The sequence below is a fragment of the Bidens hawaiensis genome, unplaced genomic scaffold (genome assembly GCF_021521415.1).
Source record: "Bidens hawaiensis isolate Kalapana, Puna unplaced genomic scaffold, B.hawaiensis_p1.1 tig00002414_1, whole genome shotgun sequence".
NCBI lineage: Eukaryota > Viridiplantae > Streptophyta > Magnoliopsida > Asterales > Asteraceae > Bidens > Bidens hawaiensis.
This window is the reverse complement of record NW_027491131.1, coordinates 2,744,329-2,770,999: the sequence shown is the minus strand read 5'-3', so window position 1 is coordinate 2,770,999 and position 26,671 is coordinate 2,744,329. Positions and strand designations below refer to the sequence as shown.

General features: G+C 34.9%; 3 protein-coding genes across 3 annotated transcripts; 1 reads left to right on the top strand and 2 right to left on the bottom strand.

The window, feature by feature from the left end:
* Positions 1-1,397: 1,397 nt before the first annotated feature.
* On the bottom strand, positions 1,398-8,573 carry LOC143619163 (subtilisin-like protease SBT4.3). The gene is made up of 8 exons (XM_077091166.1): positions 8,298-8,573; positions 8,135-8,229; positions 7,167-7,245; positions 6,494-6,707; positions 5,995-6,119; positions 5,720-5,887; positions 1,537-1,692; positions 1,398-1,451 (listed from the first exon to the last, which is right to left on the bottom strand). The coding sequence occupies exons 1-8, from the start codon at positions 8,571-8,573 to the stop codon at positions 1,398-1,400; spliced, it is 1,167 nt and encodes a 388-aa protein (XP_076947281.1).
* Positions 8,574-18,938: 10,365 nt separating this feature from the next.
* On the top strand, positions 18,939-23,619 carry LOC143619162 (serine/threonine-protein phosphatase PP2A-2 catalytic subunit-like). Its single transcript, XM_077091164.1, has 7 exons — positions 18,939-19,191; positions 19,968-20,082; positions 21,265-21,373; positions 21,444-21,521; positions 22,370-22,561; positions 23,348-23,479; positions 23,557-23,619. The coding sequence occupies exons 1-7, from the start codon at positions 18,939-18,941 to the stop codon at positions 23,617-23,619; spliced, it is 942 nt and encodes a 313-aa protein (XP_076947279.1).
* A 1,423-nt stretch (positions 23,620-25,042) lies between these two features.
* LOC143619107 (MLP-like protein 31) lies at positions 25,043-26,671 on the bottom strand. Its single transcript, XM_077091121.1, has 2 exons — positions 26,450-26,671; positions 25,043-25,333 (listed from the first exon to the last, which is right to left on the bottom strand). Exons 1-2 carry the CDS (start codon positions 26,634-26,636, stop codon positions 25,062-25,064), a joined length of 459 nt encoding a protein of 152 aa, XP_076947236.1. The 5' UTR covers positions 26,637-26,671; the 3' UTR covers positions 25,043-25,061.

Sequence of the window (26,671 nt, the reverse complement as noted above, 5' to 3'; positions counted from 1 at the left end):
TTTAAACCGGCCTTAAGGCCACAGGTAATGGGATATGTTAGGTGTATTATGTGGGTGGATAAGACCCTACAACATCTCTAGGGCATTATGAGGCTTTGTAAAAGTATGTGTGATTTACAATGAAGCTCAATAGCTCATATGTGTGTTAAATGATAATGACCGAAGCATTTTTTTTGAAAAATGCTTGAATCTAAACAAGCTGGCTCAGTTCGTTGGCTCGTCTATAATAAACCTTGGATATTTTTTTCAAACGGCTAATGAATTCTCTAAATGGGCTACCAACTAAATTTACCACATCTGAATACACTCGACTTTCGATCTGGGGAAAACCCTCACCCAAAGCCAACGCCTGTAAACACTGCTTGAAGGCACGGCCGTACGATGAGATAAAACACGTTCAGTTCAAGGATCCATCTAGTGAACGCCACCAACAGTCTCCTACCATCACCTGGTGCTAGGGGCAGGAATCGAAACTAGGTTAGATGGAACATCAAGTCTCTCCATTATCACTCCACCACCAGCTCATTGGCTTAAACCTTAGATTTTAATACATAATAATAACAATAGCATAACAAAATAAGAAAAAATAAAAATAATAAACATATTATGCCACTTGAATTTTAAACATTATTATAAAAAGAAGTCAAATTGAAAATAAATAATCTCAAACTTTTGTGTATTGGCCGGTGATAATTTCAACTTTAAAAATCACTACCAGTGGCCCCAACTTTCAATTATTTTTGTCTCAATGGTCGTCTGTTAAAAAACACTTAATACCGTTATGTTTTTTTCCCAAATTTCAAACCGTTTTTAGGGCTTTTAATCGGAAAAACGATACGATTCAACCGATGTAAAACTTATCTCAAAACGGAGGACTATTGAGACAAACATAGTTGAAAGTTGGGACCACAGGTAGTGATTTTTAAAGTTGGGATTATTATCGGCCAATGCACAAAAGTTAAGATTATTTATTTTCAATTTGCCTAAAAAGAATATAATAAAACATATTATTAAATTAATGTTAAAAATTATATTTTTATTGTTTATATATCAATATATGTAAAATAAATAAATAATTAAATTAAAAAATAAAAAAATTAACGAGCTTGGCTCAATGCTCAAGCTTTAAATGAGTCGAGCTCGAGCCAACTCATTTAAGATCAAGCATGAGCCCAAGTTTGCCCTATTTTAAAATAATATTATTTTAATTCTTTTGTATGTAGCATATACATACATATATACATAAATTCACATCACTATACCTCTAAAACAAAAAATTCCCCTCTTTACTGAGTGGCGTCACGTAACGTTTGTCCTCACCACTAAACATACCCTAAAAGAACGAAGAACTAAAAAGGTGACTAAACATGTGACCTCATCTTCACATCCTTGTCCTTTCAATTCCAACTTTCCCACTGCTCCAAATTCTCATTCAGAGCAAGTCTTTCAAACTAATATAAAAACAATAACAAATTTTCAAAACATAAAGAACTTATTTTTTTTTTGCAATTGATATCAATCCAATGAAAAATATACCTCAACGAGCTTCTCGACATTGCGATGGTCGTTACACAACTTTACAGATCCCCTTTTTAATAATGATTCTTGGACAGAAACGTCATCAGAAAAGACCGTTGAAACATAACGAGAATCCTCATCCACATTGTCCACATCAATTCTCAAACTCTTGGCCTGCTCAAGCTCCCAAAGACAGGTTGCTTCGTTACATCAGGCGCCTCTACTCCGCTGTCATTGAAATAAATTTGTTTTTAACTTTTAACTTTTTTGTTTGAGCCCATCCCACCCACAACCACGTTTAAAGCAGACCCATGCAAATACTTCAATTACCTTAACGTAATTATATATTTACGTACCAACATATTATAATTTAATATGACACTGTCAGCATATGTTATAATTTAAAAACAGATTTATCACGAACTTACAACTACTAAAATACTAGATGAGTAGAGTATATGGTTGAAAACTCTCCCCACAATTACTTTACTACTATATATAAGTTAGGACCACATTAGTCGGTGACTTTGTTTTTTGTTTTGTTTTGTTTAGGTCGGTTATCATAACGAATGTAAGGGAAACTGATTAAATGTTAATTTTTTTTGTTTTAGTTTCAGTACCATAACAAAGCTGACGAGGAAACCGAGTAAATTCGAGTAGACTCGCTGCCTCAACGCCTGTGACTGACGATGCTCGGGTTTTACCAACGCGCAAGTTTATCGCCCGACCCCCCCCCCCCAAAATTAGCCATTGGTCCACCTTCATATTTATATATAATTTTTTTCTTTCAGCTTTTAGCTCCATTTTCGTAATGAGCGTAATCAAAACCGATCGAATTCGTATTGAATTACTGCCACAATGCCCGAGACTTACAACACTTATATTTTACACCGCCTGGGTTTGCTGACCAAATAATCATCATTTTAAATATTTTGTTTTTTTATATGTAAATCATTTTATATGTTAATTTGACGAATTAATTTTTTGGGCTTTAACGCTCAAAACTTTACCAACAATGTCTATACTCTAATAAACGCAGCCGATATTGAACGAATTCGCGTCGACACATCGTCGTAACGCTCGAGTTTTACTAGGGCTGTGCAACGGTTCCCGCGAGAACCGAACCGAACGGAACCGTTAAATGCTAGATATAAGAACCGGAACCGAACCGTATTTTAACGATTCCGGTTCGGTTCGGAACCGAGTTAAACGGTTCTTGCCATAACTGGTTTTTAATTAAAATTCTAAATATGAAATATTAGAAGGTGAAAGAAACAAATGACAACCCATAAAAAAAACATTATCATATCAACATATTATATTTTAATGAAGAGGATTGAAAATAGATTAGAATAACTCAAAATATTTCAAAAAACAATTATTTTTTAAAACAGATTTAGGGCCGTGGAAGATGATTATTGTTTATAATATTGTAAGGGATTTAATGTAACCGGGAAAGTGAGAACGTGGATGGTCGCTCGTACATAGAAGTATGAAAGCCTACTAAATAAATAAGAATTTAAATATAATCTTCAAAGTTTAAACCTAACACGGTTCTAGCGGTTCTATAACTGGAACCGTCGGTTTTAACCGGAATCAAACCGGGAACCGTTTTCAGCCAAATTTAAGAACCGGAACAGGACCCGAAATACAATAATACGGTTCGGATCTAGCGGTTCGGTTCCGGTTCCCCGGTTCTAGCGGTTCAAAACCTCACCCCTAAGTTTTACCAACACCCGTGTTTCAACGCTTGAGTTTTGTCAGTTGTCCCGACACAACACGCCAGCTTAATTGTTTCTCATTCCATTCATCTTCTTATATAGATAATAATTACAAGAATTTCTCATATTTTAAGATAATTATACAAGAATAATTGTCTAATATAAATACAATTATAATCCTAATATATATCAAATACACATCGGTTCTATTATTAATACACAATACCCCTTATCATAAGGATTGCATAAATAGTGTAGAATCTTGATGGATTTAATTTTCTTTGCTTGTAAGGCTCCGAACCTCAGAAACTCCACAGTTGGTAATCATTCAAAACACTTGTAAAAATATTTAAACTTAAAAATGATTCATTTCATTAAAATAACCAATTCAGAGTATAATTCAGCGGAAAACATAAATAATAAAATAAGTTTCCAAAATCCCGGGAATATTGCCCAAAACCAATTTAATTATATTTTATAAAACTTTTTAAAATAAAATGTTCAATAACAAAATCTGCCATCCACGTATGCCCTTCACCGTCCAAGTAGCTTCGTGCACGTCCAAGCGATAAGGCATCCTCCTCCTAACCTGAATCTCACACAAACATGCATACAAAGTCAACTTGAGCTCAGTGAGTTCAAGTTTTAATAAATAACATCAATAATAATAATAATCATATAGTCATCCCAAGAGTTTTAAAATAAAAGGAATAAAACAGTTAGGCCATCATCAACAATAAGTAATCATCCTTATATATATATATATATATATATATATATATATATATATAAACATCCTTATAATTATATACCTATATATATATCATCCAAGTAATAACATCAGGGTCGAGCAAACGTACAACCCAAACACGTAACATCAACGCATGAAAACACAAAGTAGGCATATGCAACATCAGTAGTCGAAACGACTACAACATCGCCAAATATAGGCCAAGCAATAATGTGTGTGTGTGTATATATATATATATAACATCCCAAGGCCTACCATATACTAGCAAGCCTATATAAAATCGTTTAAAACATTTCATCAAGTAAGAAAACATTTAGGTGTGCATGCTAGCCCAAAATTTAAAAAGAGTTAAAAGGGGGCACCATGAACTCACCTGAAATCAATCGAACATCTGCAACGAGCTAGGAAATCCGTAAGTGCACAATCACAAGCAAGGGCCTGTAAATTATACACAACACGTTACTAAACTAGACCATAAGAACACTCTTGCCTAATGGGCCGTTCAAGCCCAACACTTTGGCCCAAGGCCCAACACTTGGCCAAAGGCCCAACACTTGGCCCAAGGCCCAACCCATACCCAATTACTTTACCTCCGTCCCTAAAACTTTCAACTAACCAAATCTACCGGTTAAGCCTAAAACGAACTTATCGATTAATAACGAGTAAAATGTGTAGATTTTAGCATGCGAAGATGTACCTAGGATAACCTTTGAAATAAATTATTAAATTTTTACCAGACTTTAATAAATGTCTTAGGTTTATAAAAATATTTTTATTATATTTTTCTATTGGACACAAAAATTATAAAAATTCCTCCAACACAGCAAGGTATGTGCAGCTATTTCAGTGCGCAACAAAATGGTTTTATTTTTATAAAATTCATTACCGAACCAAATTAAACGATTCCAATTGGGTTTGGTTCCTAACTCAAAATAATAACTTCCAGAAGTGGAACCAACCAATTTGAACCTGTCGAAAAAAGGTTATGACGTCGGGAAGACAGACTAGAATCCGTCATCCCGCATCAGCTTTGACACTCGATTTTATAAATTCATAAAAACCATTCAAATCTCGTCCAAAAATTACGTATTATACCTTTCTGGAAACTAGACTCAAAGTAGAACATCATGGAAAGAAGAATCGATCAAAAACAATGGATTAACATCGCGTTACAGACCCTACAATAAACGTATACGAATATGTCAGCAAACTGTTATCATAAAAACTCAATCTTAACGACCAATAAGCGCGTTAATATGATCAATTAAGGGGTAAAAGACATGGGGAATCATAAAACCGACCTTGAATTGAAGTTTTTACGGTTGAAACACGGCTGCACAGAAGAAAATCGCCAGGGGGGGCTGTTCTTCAGCCGATCGCAGCTGGTAGGAGTTAGGGTTAGGGTTTGTTTTGTTTTATAATATAAAAACAAAAGTTACATCCAAGTCCCTCCAAATTGAAGTATAAGGCATTATGGAAGAAAAGTTAAATGGTTTAACGTACCGAGATGACGTAAAGGCTTCCGAGACACGTCGGATAAATCCCGAGAATTATAAATACTTTACAAGCCTTGATTTATTGAACCGAAATTAACGGGCGTTACATTGTTCCATCGGATGTTGTCATTGTGTGAACGACAATTGGATTCGCACTATGTGAAGTCCGTCTGTCTGCAACAATGGCGCATGCTTCATACTTATGGCCTCATTCCTTTTCCGCTAACAATTACCACGAACTTCTTCTGTTTCAATGCCTTGAAATGCAAAGTGGTAGGCTCCACCCTGATATCCAAGCTTGAGCGGTCTCCTTCAATATATGAAGCATACGTTGAGTTGGCGTGGCCCACATTCGTGACAGTCATAGAAAAAGATACACCAAATCCATTTTTATTGTATAGCTAAACCGCCATAGATGGATAATTGATATCTTTAGGCATCAACGCCATTAGGCAACTTGTATCTGTCTGGATAGCACGTCCTAAGGTCTGAGTGTGTTGCACCAAACTCTAAGATAATCGTCAGCTGAAGCTTCGTACACAAGACCTGGTCTTGTGACATGTAAAGGAGCAATGTGTTTGGATCCATATGCGAACTCTCCTTCAGGATAAAACGAAGCACTGACTTCCCACGCTGTGACACAGTAAAGCAAGAACGAATTAGATGACAATTCAAATGTTATTTATTTAGCCAGAAGGAGTGAACAAGTTTATGAAAATAAGGTTCGATTTAATTTAACCATTAAGTGTTTGTGCTTGACTGCATTTTCTCAAGATAGATTATTTATGTTCAAGTGGATGATGTTGAGATTAGTTTTATACACAGCTTAATGATGATAATATTTGGACACTCAGATATAAAACACAGAGTTCAAGTTCCTTCTCACTATACAAGTTGCTTATCATTAGTAATAGTTACGTTTGAAAATGTTTTAAATATTAGTTACCATGGTTTAAGATCTTTGAAATTAACATCCAAAAACTAAAAAGATTCAAAAGATAAGTTACCAGTGGTCATTAAGGCAGATGTGATGGCAGAAGGAGACCAATCATGGTGAAAAGACTTTACATATGCTGCGGCAACCGCAACATGAGGGCAAGCCATGGATGTCCCGAACATGATACTAAAATTGGCAGAGTTCTTGTCCCATGCAAGGTCAGATGGCGAGCCTTTTTGTGAAAAGGCAGCTAGTAGTTCCACACAGGGAGCGACTACATCTGCCTATATATAATAACATATCGTATTTTATTAATCACATAATATTAATATATATATATATATGATTGGAATATTGATATTTAAAGTATCTATTAAGACAATTGTTTTTTTCTAAAAGAGCACCTTTATTATATCAGTCAGTCAGATATGATAGGTCCTCTGGATGAAAACGAAGCATCAAAAGGAGCACCTTGGTTCTTAATAGTCTCACTTCTTAAGATCTTCACTTTAGGTTCTCTATCCAAAAATAGCAATTAGGTGTCAAATTAAAATAAGTGTTTATATTTCTGAGCTAAGAAGTTTGATAGAAAGACGTCATTACATATCCCGGTTTATGTAAGATTTGAGCAACTTGAGAGAATCTGTGCTTAGGGCTATAACAGTAAATGGCATGATCGCGGAGTAATTATATTTGATAGAACTTTGCTCAACACAACCAAGGGCTCCAGATGCTTTAATTGCCTCTAAATCATTATTTGAATCACAAAGAATTACTTTATTCTTGACCAGGCTACTCTCTAAGCATTGTGAAAGACAATTCCTATAAACAAAAGCAAGATTAGTCATTTATATGCCTTGCAGTTTATTCATATATATTTTAAGTTGTAAAGCTATGAGTGGAATTATACTAGATACATTTGTTTGATTCTTATACTAGGTTAAATACCCATGTCATACATGGGCTTGACAACTTAAATTCTATAAGTGATAATTTTTGATAAATAAAGTTGAGTAATACATCAATAAATATGAAGTAAAATTACAACTACTATTCACAATCTTAAAAATAAATCATAAATATCTAAATACTTCTTTCGATACAACAGTAGACGATACACTAAAAATATGGTAACAACTAAAGTAAAATAGAATTATGAGAGCATAAACAGTACAATCGGAACAATACGAACCAGTCATCAATAGAAGAAAGCTTTCAGTCAGTCGAAATGTGCAGTAAAAGAGAATCAATAAGGTTTTGATTGACAATATATTGATAGAAAGAAAGAGATTACGGTTATAGGGGAAAAGAATGCGGGCTAGGTTCAGGTAAAGATCCACGTATTTTCTACAATGAATCCGCTAAGTAAGTTTCAGGAGCTAAGATCTTTCATATACATGTAAATGTTTTCTTACATATAAAAATGATATAATTTATATAAGACGAATTAAATAATGAAAATATTCAGTTTATAAAAATGTTTTATGAGCAAACCTAACGTTTTTAAGAAATAAAATATGTTTTGTAAAAGCAATTAGAGAAATCATTAAACAAAAAATATATAAAAAAAACTTTTAAAAATGTACAACTAATAGGAGAGAGAAGCGAGAAAAAATAGTAAGAAATACATAAGGGAAAGCCATGTCGCATGAAGAAACTTTTATTTATTATATAGTATAGATATAGATATGTTACTTCTAAGAAATATTACCTCGCCTCAGATTCAGAGCAGTTGCGTGTCCTCTCTTTCCCATAAATAAGTCGCACTGGTGTGTCACTTGAAGGGAAAGGATTAATAGCATGACCCTGCAGTTAATAAAGTTAAATAAGAGCCAATTAAGCTAATAGATAGGAGGTAACATAATACTCATCACAAGAACTTCACCCGTCCCCAAAAGCAGTCTGCCAACAATACTTCGGTTGGTGTCACTCGCTCCCACAGTTAGGACCCACAGAGCAGAATTGATAAGTGAATATAAAGATGGACCTTCATTCCCTGCCGAATTCACCATGAGAACTCCTTTCTCTAATGCGTGAAACGACCCCATTGCAATTGGTTCGTGAGTAAGCTCAACCGATACTGGGAAACCTATTGATATAGATATAATATCTACTCCATCGTCAGGGGCGAATGCAGACAAAATGTCCATCCCATCGCACTGCGCGTCGCATACCTTGTAGACAGCGAGCTTAGCAAAAGGAACCCTTCTCTGGCTACTCCTTCCGCAAAATCGTAGTAACTCGCGCCTACCACTTCGTTCCCGGATATTATGGGCGCGCAGTGGGTCCCGTGGCCCGTTGTGTCTCTAGGAGAACTCGCAACACTAAACATGCGAGCACCAATTAGCTTCCTGCATATTGACAACATTTAATACATTGTTAATTAACAAATTACATTAGAAGACGATGATAAAACTTGAGTAATGATTCAACTTAATGTTCAGTCTTTGTTAGTTAAGAATGATTATTACATTATTGGATCATATTACGTAGGGGGGTTCATTGGATCGGTTAACAGATTATTCGGTTCGGATTTTTCAGTTTTGAAAATTTTAAGGCCCTATCCAAAATCCGATCCGGTCCGAATTAGGGATATTCCTATCCAATCCGAATTCAGTTCGGATTGAATTCGGATAAAATCCGAATAATCAGAAAATAACCTAATAAGCAAATTTTCCTAGTTATTATTATTTGTAGTTTTGTACACAAATTAAAAGTACATTTTTTTCTTTTTGATGTTGACATTACAATTGCCTACAGACATGCTTGTTACTACTTTTCCCATTTAAATTTAAAACCTTTTGAACTCCAAGCGTTTCTCCTGCAACAGAATACGAAGAACAACGGTGGTAGGTTGGGCTTGGAGTTCGTCTCAGGTTCAAACAGTTTTAAATAGAAAAGTCATAAAACTAAGGGCCGAAAACCGGACCAATAACACATGTTCGGGTCAATACTGGGCCAATTGTAGTTCGAGCCATCGCTTTTTTTCGGGTTGGACAAAGATATGGTCACCCCTAGACTTGAGCTTCTTTAGCCGAGCTCAAGCTTGATTTTTCAACTAGATAAAGTAAACACCCAAGCTTGAACCAGCTCACTTAAGTTAGAGCTCGCCATAGCTTGGCTCGATTACAGTTTCACAAAAGTGAAAATGCAAAACCTATCTTACAAAATCATCAAATACTCTTTACGCGATACTAAAAATTAGATGATTCTACAAGTGATTAGTTTAATGTAAATCGAAATAACTAAGTCAAGCTCTAAGAACATGAACAAACCAAAAAAGTCAACAGAATCAACAGAACTTACCTTCATTATATAATTCCGAGACCGCCAATTCCACTGGATTGTTGTAGTTATGGGTTTGTGGACTGAAACAAATCTGCATAAACAGATTGAGCTCTTCCACCCTCCACGTCTTAAATTTGTACGTTGGAATGCCGATCCAAACATCACTTTCTTCAACTATAATAGGCCAAATAAATAAATTAAGACTATTTGTACATTATTGTCTTTCATTTGTTTATGATGTTGACATTACAAGTGCTTTTACTTACTAGAGCTACTTTTACCAAGTACTAACATATATATTTACTATTTTATCATGCATTCACGTTTCTGTTTTCATAACTCAATTTCCATATTTATTTATGCAACACTTTGTTTTCATTAAATTATACGTATGTCTCGTAAAACATTAAGAAACTAAACAAATATATATATATATATAGGGGATGGATCATGCGAGAAGTGATATTATAGCGAGAAGTATATCTTAACCATTGATTATCTCTTATTTGTTCAATGCATTAATTCCTCTAATTACTCTTAAAATATTCTCCACATTAATTCTTGTAGAAGGTTACAAATTTGAATTATCTATTACCTACATATAAAGAAATGTATATGTAGGTGAATTCTATTAAATTGATCGCATGCACAAGTAACATAATAATCTGCACATAGCTCATATTCAATTATACAAATTTTTAGTTATTTTTATTTTTATCAGGATGTAACGCGTATTTACCAACGCTACTTATTTTCTCCTACAGTAATTCTGTTTCTTTTATTTTTCACCAACACGAACTAATATTTACCTACACATATATCGTATTCACCTACACAGCTTGCTAGTTCATTTTATTTTCACCTACATATAAATAATATTTATCTACACATAACTCGTATTTCCCTACACATAAAAGATAGATTATAAAATAATTAAAATTATAAAAAAATATCATGTGTTCCTACATTGCGAATATTTTACAAGTTTAGGTTAATACTATTAATTATATGTGATATCATAAATAAGGTTTGTTTGTGTAGGTTAATATTCTGACATGTGTAGGTAAATACAAATGGGTAGGCTATAACATGAAGTAAATTTGTATATGTAGCTATTGTGATTTGTGTAGGTTAACATGAACTAGTTATGTGCATGTATATAAATATTGTGATCTATATAGGTGATAACATGAGCTAGTTTTTGTATGTGTAGGTTAATATTATGATTTGTGTAGGTATTTGTTTTTATGATGGTTAATATATTTATATTTTTTATAGCATGAGTATGATGGTTTTGTTTTATGAATTGTTTAAAGATTAAATCAAATTAAAAAATAAAAATAAATGTAAAACCATTTGTAACTTAACATTAATTATTATTAATTACCAAAAGAAACTCCTAAACTTTATACTAATATACTTCTACAATTAAATAATCTGAAATTAAAAAAAAAACTTATGATTGGCCAGAATCTCTTCTCGCACTTCTCACACAAAAAACACTTCTGAAATGAACCTAATCCTATATAGGGGATATATATATATATAGACACACTTGTATATTTATTTTAACAAATTGGTTTAAAACATAGTTTCCTTGTGAAATAAAATACCGTTCAACTTACTATTTTATAATGCGCTCGTTTATTCGTTTATACTCGTAAATCTTCCTGCAAATTTTCCTACAAATTTGAATTTATATTTATATAACTAATATATACATACGAAAAAACCATTATTTCAACACAATTTTATAATATTTTAAATTAAAACTATCCTTTTTTTTTCAAAAAAAAGCTTTATTTTACTAGATAGTTTTTTAAGGATACTAAATTGTTTTTATAAAATTGCTTTTTATATTAAACTTTTTATGAAATTTCAACATATGCATTTAAAATCTTACGTTTATACTAACACACAAATAACCTTTTCAAGAAACCGGTTTCAACCGGAACCGAAATTGATCGTAAACCGGTTTTGACTTTTATTGGCCAAACCAAACCGAAACCGATCATAAACCGGTTTCGACTTTTATTGACCAAACCGAACCGGTTTTAAGTTTTAAACCGATTTGTGCACCTCTACAATCACCAACTGCATATACTTGAGGAATTTGTTTACCCCCAATTTTTATTCAAGATTCTAGTTTATTTCAAGATCCAAGTAAAGTATATATGTTGGTTAAATGTGTCTACTAACTTCATTAATATGTTGTTAATTTCTTGCCATTTTTACTTGGGTGAACATTTTATAACATAAAACACTTGTATAAAAGTGTGTAAATGATAGATCTAGGTGAGATTAAGCTTACAATGGAAGGATTATGCCCAGATTAAGCTAAAGAAGATGAATCTTGAACTCTAACATCTTCTTGGACATGCTTGCACCTCCTTGAACTTGTTACTCGTGCTAGGCTTTTAAACCGTGCTAGGCTTTTAAGGGTTTGTCAAGATGAGAGAGTGAGAGAAAATGAGTGTGTTGTATGATATGAGGGAGGTGAGAGAAAGGAGAGAAGAAAGGGATGTGGTGGGTAGAGGTGGAAAAAAACCTAACCAGCAACTAAACCTGAAAATAAACCCGGAGCTGGTTTTTTAATATCCGACCCTACATACCTGACCCGAACCCAATTTGTACCTGGTATGTCACACCCCGACTAGCGATTTACGGAAACGTAAAATGGTAATACAATAGACACTTCTGGTATCAAACACATTGTTTATAAAAAACGATACAAACTAATTTACAATATTTTACATCGTTCTAACTTCTTTAACACACTAGGTGATACAAATATAAACGAGCCCATTATGCTGCTTTACTTCTTACTAGCACACTTGCATCAATTTACCCAGCATTGATCGCAAGTCTAACACGTGGTGCATTAGCTTTCTAATCCAAATCTGGTACACCTGAAAAGCACGTTTAAAACGGGTTAACTACAAGAGTTGTTGAGTTTCACGAGTTTCAAGAAATCAGTTGTGTAAACACAAGTCATGGTGTGTATGTACGCATGTAAGTATTTATGGATGTACACTTATCAATACATTCGTTTGTATGTTTATGATGTAATTATGCTAAGCTACAGTGAAGCCTTGACTATTCGTTCGTGATGCGTGCCACCATTTCCCACGCATAATCAACCACTGTGGCTCCCCTTCCGCCCACAACATGCCCCGAGTAGCTACGCTAACACTACATAACGTGTTGTATAATTATTATGTGCAAACGGCGTTATGGTCTCAGCAAACCGTGTTGGCTCCATTTGGGTTAGTCAAACCAATAGTACAATTCACAAGCCACCAGCTCGAAGTTAATCACTGTGTTAGTGGGGACTTTTGTGTGTTAGCACTTAGATAATTCACATCATCAAACAATTCGATGTATATAGATATAGATCAACATGCTTTTCACCACAAAGGTTCGTAAAAACAGTTTAAAAGTGGTGATCATGAAACTCACTGTTTAGTCGGTATTCAACACGATAGTAGACAGCGGTTCGAATGGTTTGCTAGCACTCAGACTCTATAATCAATATTATAAGAATATTAATATTTTAATATTATTATAATCTCCGTACTAAACTGGTCTGTATACTAGTCTGGGTATGGCTGTCACGCCCAGAACATGTCAATAGGCTTAGATTGTGACGTTGTTCAATGTCTTATATTTAAAAACCGAACTTGGCTCAGTTTCCCTGTTTCACCTGCTGACCCAAAATTGATTGTTTACGCGTTTAAAAAACAGGTATGACCACATAAACTCGGTTAAACGTGCTAGTTGATAAAATGATTAAATTTATAAAGAAAGATTGCAGATTAGATGTGTGGATTCGCAACGGGGCTCCTTTTCGTTTATTCAATTTGGTTTGGAGAAAAACACGCACAATTCATCCAAATTGTTCGGATTTCTCCCATAAAGTTCCTTTTACTTAATTAACCCAAAAATATGATTTTTGGTCACTCCTGATGTTCTGATATTCCAGCAGGTTCGTTAATCACGAACTCGTCGGTTTTTATCATAAATGAATTTGTTTTAACTTTCGAATTAGCATAATTAATTATTAATTTATCATTAAATTATGAAAATTCATACACTTACGAAGTAAAATATTTATATTTTTATAAAAATATTTCTGGAATTATTTGTTGGTTTATTAATTTATAAAAAATCATTTTATGTGTTATATTTAACCCGTAAATTGTCCGTTTGTATCAAATGATTTACGAAAAATCCAAAAAACTTTTTGAGTAATCCAAATATCTCCCAAAATACGCTATAAATTTCCATAACCTAACACTTTTGCCAAGTTACCTTTTCGAGCAAAAAACGACTACAAAAATTCAAATAAACTCGAATCCATAAAACATTGCTAGGGTTATCCAAATGACCCCAGATTTTATATGTGATCATATAATTCCATACCTGATTTCTCCACCAAATGTTTTAACTTTTCAAGCAATTTAAGTAATTTTCCCAGATAAACGTACCTAAACAGTAATAAATTCGTTAAATATTCTCAAATTATCGAAAAATTATGAAATTTGGACAGAGACTCACTCGTATGGTCCCTAATGTCCCTGCAAAATTTCATAGGCTAAAAACCAGCATGTCACAATCGAATTTTAAATAGCCCCTAAACGAGTGTTTCGGCGCTATCTTTGCGGTTTTCGTTCATTTCCGCTCCTTTACTCAATTTTCCAGGTCCTAGGTCTTCTAATTAATGTAACTATAAGTCCTATATCACAAAACCAAGCATGTATATTCAACATCAGCCTTGAAACTTAGGGTTTCGGCTAGGGCTTTAAACCGAACTTTCGAACTGTAAAAACGCGATTTAAACCCCTTAATCCGTGTTTATGGCCAAAAAAACTAATCAAACCAGGTTCCTAACCATGTGTATGATAAAAATATGTTTATGGAAAATTTTTAGGATTTTTGTATGGATAGAAGTGATTTTTTGGTAATCAAACTATATTTTTATGTAATAAACATGTTTAAACAAGTTAATTTTGATCAAAACTAGTTGCTTACCTTTAGGGTTGTGAGGTTTGGAAAGAACTCAGGTGTTAATGTCCAGAAGTTGTTAGAAATACTTGCTAAAATATCTTGGATGACATTAATATATAAAAAGGAAACTTAAGGGAGGGAGGGGGGGGGGGGGTGGTTCTTTTATTGCGGCTGGAAACATATTGGGCTCCCTTGGGCCCAAATTTTGGCCCACTACCTTGTTTTGCAGGCCCGAACGTTAAATCCCGAGTCCAAATTTATTTCGAGTTCGGTTTTTGGCGAGAAAAATATATTGGGTATGACAAACAACGCGAAAACGAGCGTTTTTCGGTCACTTTATTGTAAATTTAGAAAAGCATACTACTTGTTTGTAAAAACCGAAAATATTTTCATGGATCGCTTAAAATATTCCAAATAAGTGTTTTGTAAGTCTTTTTCGGCCTAACGGATGATACAATACTTATTTCGTAACCATCTTTCGCGTTTAACGTCATAACGGGTAGTTAAACAAGTATGTTTTCATTTACCTGGTTTGCTATTGTACTAAAGCCATAATATCAATATGTTGGCTTATAATATACGTATATCACTTATAGATAGCCCCCCGGGATATCCGGGTCATAACCAGACCCGTTTGGTTATTCGTTCGTTCGTACGCAATAAGCGGTTAATCGCTTATTCGATAATTAAAAACTAAGGCATACCCGTTTGTATCACGAATGTCAAATGGTAATACCCGAAAACCGGAACAGGGTTTTTCCAATACCCGAAAATGGGTTTTTCAAACACCCGATCTATGCCCGAAATTACCCGAAAAATACCCCTAAAAAGTGAAACCCCTTAAAAAATCCAACCTATACCTGAAAAATACAGGGAAACCCCCCCCCCCCCCCCGAAAAACCCCAAAAATAGGGTATTCAAATACCCAGTTTTAGAACACTTGGTTCTATACCCGACCCAAACCCGATAATAGGGTATGATTTTTTGAGGCAATGCCCAGACCTAAACCCGACTCGGTATTGCCAATACCTGATTTTTCGATATCCGGTCATACCCGAACTCGATTCCATACTCCGAGCTGGTTATTTGAAAAACCCGATTTATGCAACTATAGTGGTAGGTAATAGGCTTTGTCGTTTGATGCTAATTGTAACTAAATATTAACTTAAATCTAATCGTACAAAGTTTAATATGAAATACAAAATAAAGTTGTGGTGGCACATGTAACCGTGAGACAAGGAAGGGATGTCTTGGTCCATTTTGTGTGTTGATTAGTGGCAGAAATACAATTGGAAATGGATTTTTTTTTCTTAACCAGATGACAATTCAGGCTTCATAACCCAGGTATGCACATACCTTAGACAAGATTTTAACCATCCGATATTAGTTTAACGCTTGAGGATGTCGCCAATCTGTTTCTAAAAGAAACCGACAACCCGTAAAACCTACCGACCTGTTTATGTTTGAGAGCCCAATGATGTCCCTGTTAACGGCAATAAGATTTTTTTTGCTGAAAGTGGGCTTCAACCTTGTAATTGTAGAGTCACATAGTCTTATCCACCTCAGCTGGTACCTATGGACAAAATAGCCACTGAGGCACCGACACAAGTGAAAGTAGATACTTAGATGTTTAAAAAGAATATTTTACACTAAAAACAACAAACGGAAAGAGAGAAAAAAAAAGGAAACTTAAAATGTACAAGTGAGTTCTCGAACTTCTCAATCTATTTATTTGACTTTTTTTCCAACACGTCCACTAAAACAAGAGTGGGCCAACTATATTAGATACACGGACACGAGTGTTCCGAGCTAATCACGGGTCGCCACATATCCAAATATGAGTGGATCCGGGTCTATGCATTTACAACCGACAGTATTACAGTTTACAATGTCTTCTGACAATGTTATTAAAAAATTAACACGTGATGAGTTATAATCGTATTTAACCACCGTCTTTCCAGCCGTATTTGAGTAAACCTTTGTCAAGAAAGAAAAAAAATACTATCCTATGCCGATAGCGCACATTAGCATTCATTTCATCGAAACTATTGACACGTGGAGACAATCATCATCAGATCAATTTTGACCCAAATTCATTCATCAGCATCTTGTGATTCAAAATTTCTTTCGGTTTCAATTTCTTTTATAATTATCTCGCTTGCATAGACATACACACACATCTATAGCTAATTTTTATACTATATTCAAGTAGGCTTAAATATAGTATAAAGAATAAATTAAGTTTTTATACTAAAAACTCTTAATCATTATTACAAATAGAAAGAAAAAAAGGAAAACTCTCCGCAATATCCATACAAGTTTTTGAATTCCTGACTCATTCTTCTCAAAACATCCACTTAAACACGAACGCAACTGACATTATTAAATAAGCGGACACGGTGTTCATAGCTAATCAAATGTCATCATGTCTCCATATACGAATGGACCTGCCAATGCATTTACAACGCCCTCATGTTTGTATCGCTCCAACATTTATCGGATTCTTGAATATGTCAATATGACTTTATTCTTTTTAAAACATCCACTAAAATACTAACACTGTCGACAATATTAAATAAGTGTACACAGTGTTCAGAGCTAATCACATGCCATCAAGTCTCCAAATATGAACAAACCTGCCAGTGTATTTACAACACGCTCATGTTTATGCCGTTCCAACATTATTACAGACTTACAGTTACACGGTCTTTCAACAATCTTAGTAAAAAATGGACACATGACGAGTTTTAATCGGACTTTACCATCATCCACCATCTCCTCCGCTCATATTTGAGAAAAAAGAAAGGAGGAAACTTAAAATGCACATACGTGCTCTCAGATTTATCAATCTATCTGTTTAACTCTTTCCTTCCCAAAACGTCCACTAAAACAAAAGCAAACCAACAATCTTAGATATACTCAAACACCAGTGTTCAAAGCTAATCACGTATCGTCACGTGCCCAAACACAACCATACCCGCCTATGCATTTACATCCGACGACATTACATTCTACACCGTCTTCTGACAACGTTAGCAAAAAATGGACATGTGGCTCGCTTTAATTTGACGCGTCTAAGTTGACATTTTCAGAAAAAAAAAACAGAAAAATCAACATTGCTACCCTACACCGGCTGGCGCACGTTAGCATCACCATCATCATCATCATCATCATTTCATCGAAACTATCGACACGTGGATGCCATCATCATCGTCATGAATATCAAAATTTTGACTCCAAATTCATTCATCGGTGACTTGTTATTCAAGCTTTTCAGTTTCAATTTCTTCTGTATTCATCTCCATAGCATATACATACACATACATACATCTATATAGCTAATTTTACATTATTATTATTATTCTCTGCAAATTCGGCGTTATTATCAATTATCAAACCCTAGGTATTATGTCAAACGGCTGATTCGTTGTTCGCTATATATTTTTATGTGCAAATCGGCGTTTAGTTGAGACGAATTTGTTATCATCAAACCCTAGGTAATCACGTCTCTCGATTTGTACGGATTCAATTCGTTAATAAGCTCGGATTTGAAATGTTTATCGGTTAGAATTTTATAATATTTTGAAATCCGATCTTCAATTCAATCCGTGTGATATATTCGTACATGATATCGAAATGAAACCCTAGGTAATCAGGTTTTTGATTCGTACGGATTCAATTCGGTAATAAGCTCGTATATGAAGTGTTTATCGGTTAGAGTTTTGTAATATTTTGAAATCCGATCTTCAATCCGCTGTAGGTATCAGGTTTCGATTCGTTCGTTCGTTCGGCTTGAATTCGATAATAATCAGATCATCGGTTCGGTCCGGTCCGCCTTTGATTTGTTCTGTGATTCCCGTTCCGTTGTTTTCATCTTCATCCGTTAGAATTTTGTGATGTTTTTGAACATGATATCGAAATGAAACCTTAGGTATTGCGTCTCATTCGTTCGGCTTGAAATTTGTTTATAATTTGGTTGATAATTAGAGTTCTGTAAACGTTAGAAATCCGGTCGTCGATCCGCAGTTGATTTGTTCCGTAATTCTCGTTCCGTGTGATATATTTGAACGTTATCGAAATGAAACTCTAGGTATTGCGTTTCGATTCGTTCGGATTGAATTCGATAATAAATTCGTTGATAAGTTCGTTGAAAAGGTGTTTATCGATTAGAATTGTGAGAATTTTGAGATTTGATTGGTGATTGGAAGAGTTGAAGGAGAATGCCGACGCATGCGGATGTGGATAGGCAGATAGAGCAGTTGATGGAGTGCAAGGCGTTGACGGAAGCGGAGGTGAAGACGCTTTGTGAACAAGCTAGGGCTATATTAGTGGAGGAGTATAATGTGCAGCCGGTGAAGTGTCCGGTGACGGTTTGCGGTGATATTCATGGGCAGTTTTATGATCTGATTGAGTTGTTTAAGATCGGTGGGAGCACTCCTGATACGAATTATCTCTTCATGGGGGATTATGTTGGTGAGTTGTTGATTATTGTTTTGTTATTAAATATGGGGATTTTGTGATTGCGGTTGATAAGATGTTAGTATGGAAATTTCTTGAAGGTATAGACTGAAATGGAACTTGAAATCTAGAATGTAATTGATTACATTTGGTTTAGAAGTAGAAAATTAGGTTATGGAAGTAGATTTACATATAAATGAATCACATAATACTCATATATGTTTGTTTTAAAGTTAATAATTTTGCTTAAAACTATATGACAAGATTAGAAAAATCTTTTAGCATATTTTAAAAACTTCTAATGAACAAACGTAAACAAATAAACATTAACAAACATAAACGGACGTAGACGAATACATTAGCGAAAGTTCATGAACACAATTGAACGAACATGGCCTTTGTTCATGTTCGTTCATTTAGTTAACTGAACAAAATTTCTTGTTCATGCTCGTTCTATTATTAAACAAGTGAACATAAACAAACTTCAAACCAAACAGTTCAATGAACATTTGGTTTGTTTACAGCCCTAATTGGGATTGATTGCTTGTGAATCAATAATCAGATTTTCTTAGTTTTGCCAACCGTTTCTTTTATTTTGGAAGTTGATACCGTCAACGATGACGTACAATGGTGATTGTATAAGCATGATTACGTATTTCATTTGCATTTATGATTAACTGTCTTATATTTTGTGCCAGTGTGCCGCGTGTCAAATTGGTTTTTTTGTTCTGTCACATGTGAACAACTGAAATCGTTTGTTTGATATCATTCTGATCGTATTGCTACTGCAGATGGTGGGTATTATTCGGTGGAGACTGTGTCACTCTTAGTGGCTCTTAAAGTTCGTTACAGAGACAGACTTACTATTCTTAGAGGAAATCATGAGAGCCGGCAGATTACTCAAGTGTAAGACCTTTACTTTATTATTGTGCGCGCGCACGTGTGTGTAGTGATGATTTCAGTGAGAATCACTAAACATTTGATAATCATTAGGACCATTTTATTCACTGTTGACTACCGAATGCGCTGCGATATTTTGATGGTTCTACAAGAGAATACACAATAAGTACTAATGATTCAACAAACAGTGAATTCACAAGTGAACAAAATGGTTCTTAAATTTTTCATGGTTCTCGTTCGAACCCTTATTACAACATAAATAAACTTAAAAAATGACAATTGAGCAAGCTTCTTTCTTGGCGTAACGGCTAACTCATTGATCAAATTCAAATATCGTTCCTACTAAACATATTTTGACAGTGGATGTAGAATTGCAAAATGTAAAATGAAACAAGATATGAGGTCCAATTATCATATTGATTTTTCTTGTCTGTCGGTCTAATGCACTTGCTACCCACGAGAAGTTAGGGTTCGCACTAAAGTCATATTTACTAGGGGCTACCCTTTGAAGACCCAATTTTAGTATTTGTTGTTAAAAGTGTTTTTTGTCGTCTTGTATTCTTTTATGTTTGCACGTAATGTGGCGTAAATATACCGACAAATATAGTAGTGTTTTAAGAAGGTGAGAGCTATAAAAAGATAAAAGTACAGATACTTGAAAGTCAGTTGCCAACCTCTCGGAAGTCGGTCGACCGCTTTGTTTTGTTACTAGTTCGTTTCATTCATTAAAAAGTTAAGTCTTGATACTTTTTACTTATAGCAATACTCTATTTGAATAACTCATTTTAGTTATAACATGAAACTATTATGGCAAGAATAAAAGGAGATTTTGGTTGTATTTGAATAAGTTCTTATACTTGTACTGATACCATGGATATTTGACTTGGACATATTTAGTATTCTTGTCTGTTTGAAAAGTGGAAAGAATAAGGTTATATGAATAGTTATGTTACAGGACCACATGATTTTAGTGTATAACTTGATGCACTAAATGCAAAGATTCTTTTTAGTCTAAACATGGAACTTTCTCTATAATAGTAACGACATGTCACAGTGGTATTAAATAACAGTTTAATTTTTTATCAGCTTAATGAACTTTTATATAATTGCTTTTTATGGGCAGGATTCTCACTTTTGTTACCCTTTCTTATCTTTATTTATTATAATAATCCTTTATCTTCAACTCAGGTATGGTTTCTATGACGAATGTTTGAGAAAGTACGGAAACGCAAATGTTTGGAAGTATTTCACTGACCTTTTTGATTACCTGCCTCTTACAGCACTTATTGAGAGTCAGGTAAAAATGCATACGAATGACGTACATATTATGTTAACACTATTTAATTAATTTTGTTGATATATTATAGATCTTTTGCTTGCATGGAGGACTCTCACCATCTTTGGACACACTCGACAATATTCGATCCTTGGACCGCATTCAGGAGGTACATGAATGAATACACACAAATATACATGGTTGTTCAATATAAAACCATCTTTTAAGTAGAGAATTGCATATTTGCGTGTACCTTATAAACACCGGTATTGCTTCAAGTGTGATATACATAAGATGGTTATATAACCACATAATCCACTGTCTCTCTCATTATGTCTTGCAAGCACTTCCTAGAGATGTTTATGTGGTTCGCTGCTTAAAATCGGTTGCGTATTGAGCACGTCCATATGTGTATGTATATATTTATGCAATCAAATATGTGTAAAATCTTAATTGGTTGATGATTGCCTTTAAACAAAAACAGACATTACTGTTCTCCAAATGTTGAAAAATACTTTCAAAGTGTTAACTATGTACAGTTATTTTTGCAAAAGGTTGGGGTGGCAACTCCCGACATGGCACAACCCTGGCGTGAAAATAAATGGATCAACGCACGTAACTCATTTAAGAAACATGTGGTGCTTGGTTTGGTTGTGGTTAAACGGGTCAACACGTTTAAACATGGAAATTAAAATTTGAAAAGTATTAAGTTCGACCAGCTAAGCAGTTTACGACCATTCACAACCTAATTTGTTTACAACCAGTTTACTCGACCAACCCGCCAAATCATTTGGCCAGTGTAGATAAACAGGCTACGTGGCCTGTGTTCAGGTTACATGGGTTGACCTTGAGTGCATCTAGGCTAGAATCTAGTTTTTCCACGTGTTCAGGGTGGGTAATACCAACCCACCAACCGAATCCTCACATGAATTGCCATCCCTAGTTATTCTAATTATTTATTTTCTGACTGTTCCTTAAGTTTTAAACATCTTTTGTTGGACGATGCTGATTTTGTAGGTCCCACATGAAGGACCAATGTGTGACCTGTTATGGTCTGACCCAGATGACAGGTGCGGGTGGGGAATTTCACCTCGTGGGGCTGGCTATACGTTTGGACAAGATATCGCGAGCCATTTTAACCATACCAATGGGCTCACTCTCATCTCAAGGGCCCACCAGCTTGTCATGGAAGGTTTCAATTGGTGCCAGGTTTGTCACCCTGTATAATAATATAAAAAATATCATTTTAAATTTCTCCATTATCTTTAAGTTCATTATACTTCTATAATTGCTATGCAAATTTATCATTTGCATTTTGCGAGTACCGTTTCCAACATAAGACAAATGAAAAAGGTTTTGGGTTGTCATCTCTAAGCCGTTAAATTAACAGGTCTTGGTCAAGTTGACGGTAGACCCACCAACTTGACAACCGCTTTTAACCCATTATTGCAACCCACCAACCCTTTACAACTTGACTACAACCCATGTAAAGCCCTCAAACGGGTAGTGCTCGGGTTACATGCTTTTTAAGTAGGGGTGTCAATCATATCGGGTTGGCGGGTTGAAATTTACAACCAGAACGCGACCTATACATTTATTTGTGTCAAAAACATCGTCCCTAACCCGCACACGCTTAAAATCATGTAACCCCAACATGACCCGTTAACCTATTTATCTAACGTGTCAAACGGGTTTGTGGGGTATTAATCAAGTTGTAAATGTGTTAATTGGGTTGGTGGGTTGTAAAAAAGTAGGTTAAACGGGTCAAAAATGAGTTACTGATTCACCTGTTTAACTAAGCATGTTAGCGTGTTGACCTGTTTTCTTAATTGGTTATATATACCAGTCCGACTTTGGACTGCTTTTTAGTCCGTTAACATGCTTTTTCGAATCTGACCCGTTTTAAGCAAAACTTAAACCCAGCCCATGAATAAGTAAACGGGTCGAAATAGATGAAATAAGTTTGTGATATTGTTATATATATGAAATCATCAGGATAAGAATGTGGTGACTGTGTTTAGTGCTCCAAACTACTGTTATCGTTGCGGAAACATGGCTGCATTCCTTGAAATTGGCGAAAACATGGACCAAAACTTTCTTCAATTTGATCCGGCCCCGAAGCAGATCGTGCTCAACACAACCCGCAACACGTCAGATTATTTTTTGATGTTATAGCTTAGATAATGGTGGATGTTGGGTTTCAGTTGTATAATGTTGTTTGGTATATTATCGACTTATCGTTGGCTCAAGCTGTTGAAAACGGTTAACTGTTTTTGAGTTAGATTAGGCAGGGGCCGGTTTCTATGCCGAGTTTGAACCCGCGTTGTTTGCAAGTAGCCAGCTCGTGGTTCGACGAGTTGGTTGTTTCCAAAGATTAAACCTGTTTATTACAAATGCCAAATTTACTTTTTTTTAATTTTTATTTATTTTTTGAAGATGTTTTATAAAAAATCTGACTCTATGGAGTTGTGGTATAATCATTTTATTTACCAAATAAAATATTTTAAAGTATGACTGACCATGGAGTTATGGTATAATCATTTTATTTACCAAATTGAAGAAATTTATTTTTATTATTTAATAGTAGAGGTGCATAAAATGCCCGGTTCTAGAACCGATTGGCAACCATTTCCAATCCGTACCCGACTGTAGGAATGATCGGGTATTGGGTTTCTCACTAGACCGGTACCGAGAACCGAACCTGACCACTTTTGCCGGTCAAAACCCGACCCTACCTGAAACTAGAAAAACACTCGGGAAACTTGGCCAAATACTTGACTATACTTGGAACCGGTTTCTACCTGACCTGACCTGGTTTTGACTTTTTACCATACCCGGAACCTGCCCGGTTCCGGTTCCTTACCCTGTTTGTTCACCTCTATTTAATAGATCGCTTCTGTTTAATAGATCGGCGGGAGAATAACTTTTTTTGTGGCATACAAAGTTGATATGCATTTTTATTTTTTATATTTATTGGATTGGCTTGTTAAAACTTATTTTGACTCGCGAGCATATTCAAGCTTGGTATGTAAACTTCGTGATTTTGAGTTCGTTTATCAGAAGAGGTTTATTATAAGCTTGGGCTCGAGCTCGTTAAAACTTAGCTGAGTTGAAGATTTTAGCAAGTCGATCTTAAGTATCTCATGTGGTGCTTGGCTTGCTTATGCCTCTAGTTGCGGGTGTTTATTATATGGATTATTAGTATTATATACTAATAACAATTTCGAAAGCTTTTCTGGTGTTTTGGACGTAATATCTTTAGCTTTGACAGTGTTATATAATCAGATTTATAAGCAATTGAACAACAGTTGTGTAAAAGGAAAAGAAATTTAACCATGATTTGTTTGGTAAAATAATATCTTAGGCAAGTAGATTAAGTTTAACGTAATTAATTTGGTACCACAATGAGTTTCGTTACATTTGTTTTTCATTTTTGATAATTGTCGGCTGTCACTCAGTATAATTTATGATCACTACTCCAAAAGCTCATGATAAAGACGCGCGCCATGATTCAGGATATATAGAAAACAAGAAGTTAATATCATTTGTAGAAAACTGCAGTAATGATCTATACATATATCACAACATGATCACAAAGACAATAATAGGAAATTACATCGCAAGCAATTTATTATACCAACTACACCCATACTCACACACACACGGGCATTTTCATTTGTATTCGTTCTTTCAGTCTGGAAAACACAACTTAGTGGCCGGTGTTATGAGCATCGACATCCTTAATAAGAGAGCATAGGTAATCCATCAGAGACGTTGGATAGGGTACACTGGTATCCGGCTTCTCAAACTCGAAGGTCCATACAGCCACTTGCGCGTCACCCTTTGGTTCAACATGAAGTATGATTGTGAAGCTCTTGTATATCTCATCCACTAGGTCTCCTCCAATTACTTTGAACACAATGGTGTGGTTTTCCTCATTCACTGCTTCAATTATCTGTTTTGAAAACTTTTTCTTTCCCTCTTTTTTTCATGCATATTGTAACAAAATGCCATCAATGAATATGTAATACGTAATATAATAAGTTAAATAGAATCACAAATCTAATAAGAGAGCAAGAAAGTAGGGGTGTAAACGAGCTGAGGCTCGAGGTAAACTCATTTAACTAACAGAGAGCTCGAGCTCGGCTCGTTTCCTGTTCATTTATTATTTTTTTTGGTTATATACACACACACATGTGTGTGTCAAGATCAAATACAAATAGTTATTAACGTGAGAAGTGTATAAACAACTAAAGTAATTATGCTAAAACTATAATATTACTCTACAGTATTTGAACAAGAGTTAAAGGGGCTGTTTGGTTCATTCAGATCTGAATAGGCCTCTGTCTCATTCAGCAACAAAATGAGTCTGAATGATTCAGACTAGAGGTGCACAAACCGGTTTAAAACTCAAAACCGGTTTGGGTTGAAACCGGTTCGGTTTGGTCAACAAAAGTCAAAATCGGTTTATAATCGGTTTCGGTTCGGGTTGAAACTAGCTTCTTACAACGTTATCATCGGTTTCGTTTCGGGTTTTGCTCGGTTTTGGTTCGGTTAACTGGTTTGAAACCGATTTTGGTGGAGAAAATTACAAACCGGTTCCGAACCTACGGTTTTAATCGGTTCCAAACCGGTTTCTACATATTCGGTTACAGATCAGTTCGGTTTTCGGGTCGGTTTGGTTAACCGGTTTATTTGCCCACCTCTAATTCAGACCCAATTTTAACTATTCAGATGCTTTTTAGATGCTTTTATGTCTGAAACAAAACAATCTGAAGTGTGAATGAATTAGATGTTTTCAATAGAATGGTTCCATTCATATATGAACAAACAGTCCCTTACTCTATTTCATTTTTTGTAATGTAATTACTCTAGTTCAAAATTATAAAGTAACAATAATTACTCTAGTTATTTGTATATTTAGTAGGTTAATTTCATTTGGACGGGATCCCACCCTATTTAGATAGCGAATCGCCTATAAACCAAAAAAACTTTCGTCTCTCTCCTAGAAGCCGTTATGACATGCATTCTTATCCGATTTTAGAAAAAGAAAAATCACAAGACTCTAGAAGATACGGGTTGTATATTTATACGTACCATGCGTATAGTTCCATTGGATGACGGATCCAACGACCCCCCTCTCACCCTCATGCAGCTCACAGTCATGAACCTTATCGGGTGTTGCTGCAACCAACTTGTGCGGGTTGTGCCTAAAGACGTCATGAAAGACATCACCGGTCTTACTGATCTCTACATAACCGATTAACTTTCCTGATAGAGCCATCTTTGATTATTCTTATAAGTTGGCAATGAGTTTAT

Coding starts and splice junctions, on each gene's coding strand:
- LOC143619163 (XM_077091166.1), bottom strand. CDS start 8,573: ATGGACATTTTGTCTGCATTCGCCCCTGACGATGGAGTAGATATTATA. Junction 7,246..8,134: donor TGCTCTGAATCTGAGGCGAG/GTAATATTTCTT, acceptor TTTTGTTTATAG/GAATTGTCTTTCACAATGCT. Junction 6,708..7,166: donor ATTCAAATAATGATTTAGAG/GCAATTAAAGCA, acceptor TATTATATATAG/GCAGATGTAGTCGCTCCCTG.
- LOC143619162 (XM_077091164.1), top strand. CDS start 18,939: ATGCCGACGCATGCGGATGTGGATAGGCAGATAGAGCAGTTGATGGAG. Junction 19,192..19,967: donor CTTCATGGGGGATTATGTTG/GTGAGTTGTTGA, acceptor TTGCTACTGCAG/ATGGTGGGTATTATTCGGTG. Junction 21,374..21,443: donor CAGCACTTATTGAGAGTCAG/GTAAAAATGCAT, acceptor GATATATTATAG/ATCTTTTGCTTGCATGGAGG.
- LOC143619107 (XM_077091121.1), bottom strand. CDS start 26,636: ATGGCTCTATCAGGAAAGTTAATCGGTTATGTAGAGATCAGTAAGACC. Junction 25,334..26,449: donor CCAATGGAACTATACGCATG/GTACGTATAAAT, acceptor CATGAAAAAAAG/AGGGAAAGAAAAAGTTTTCA.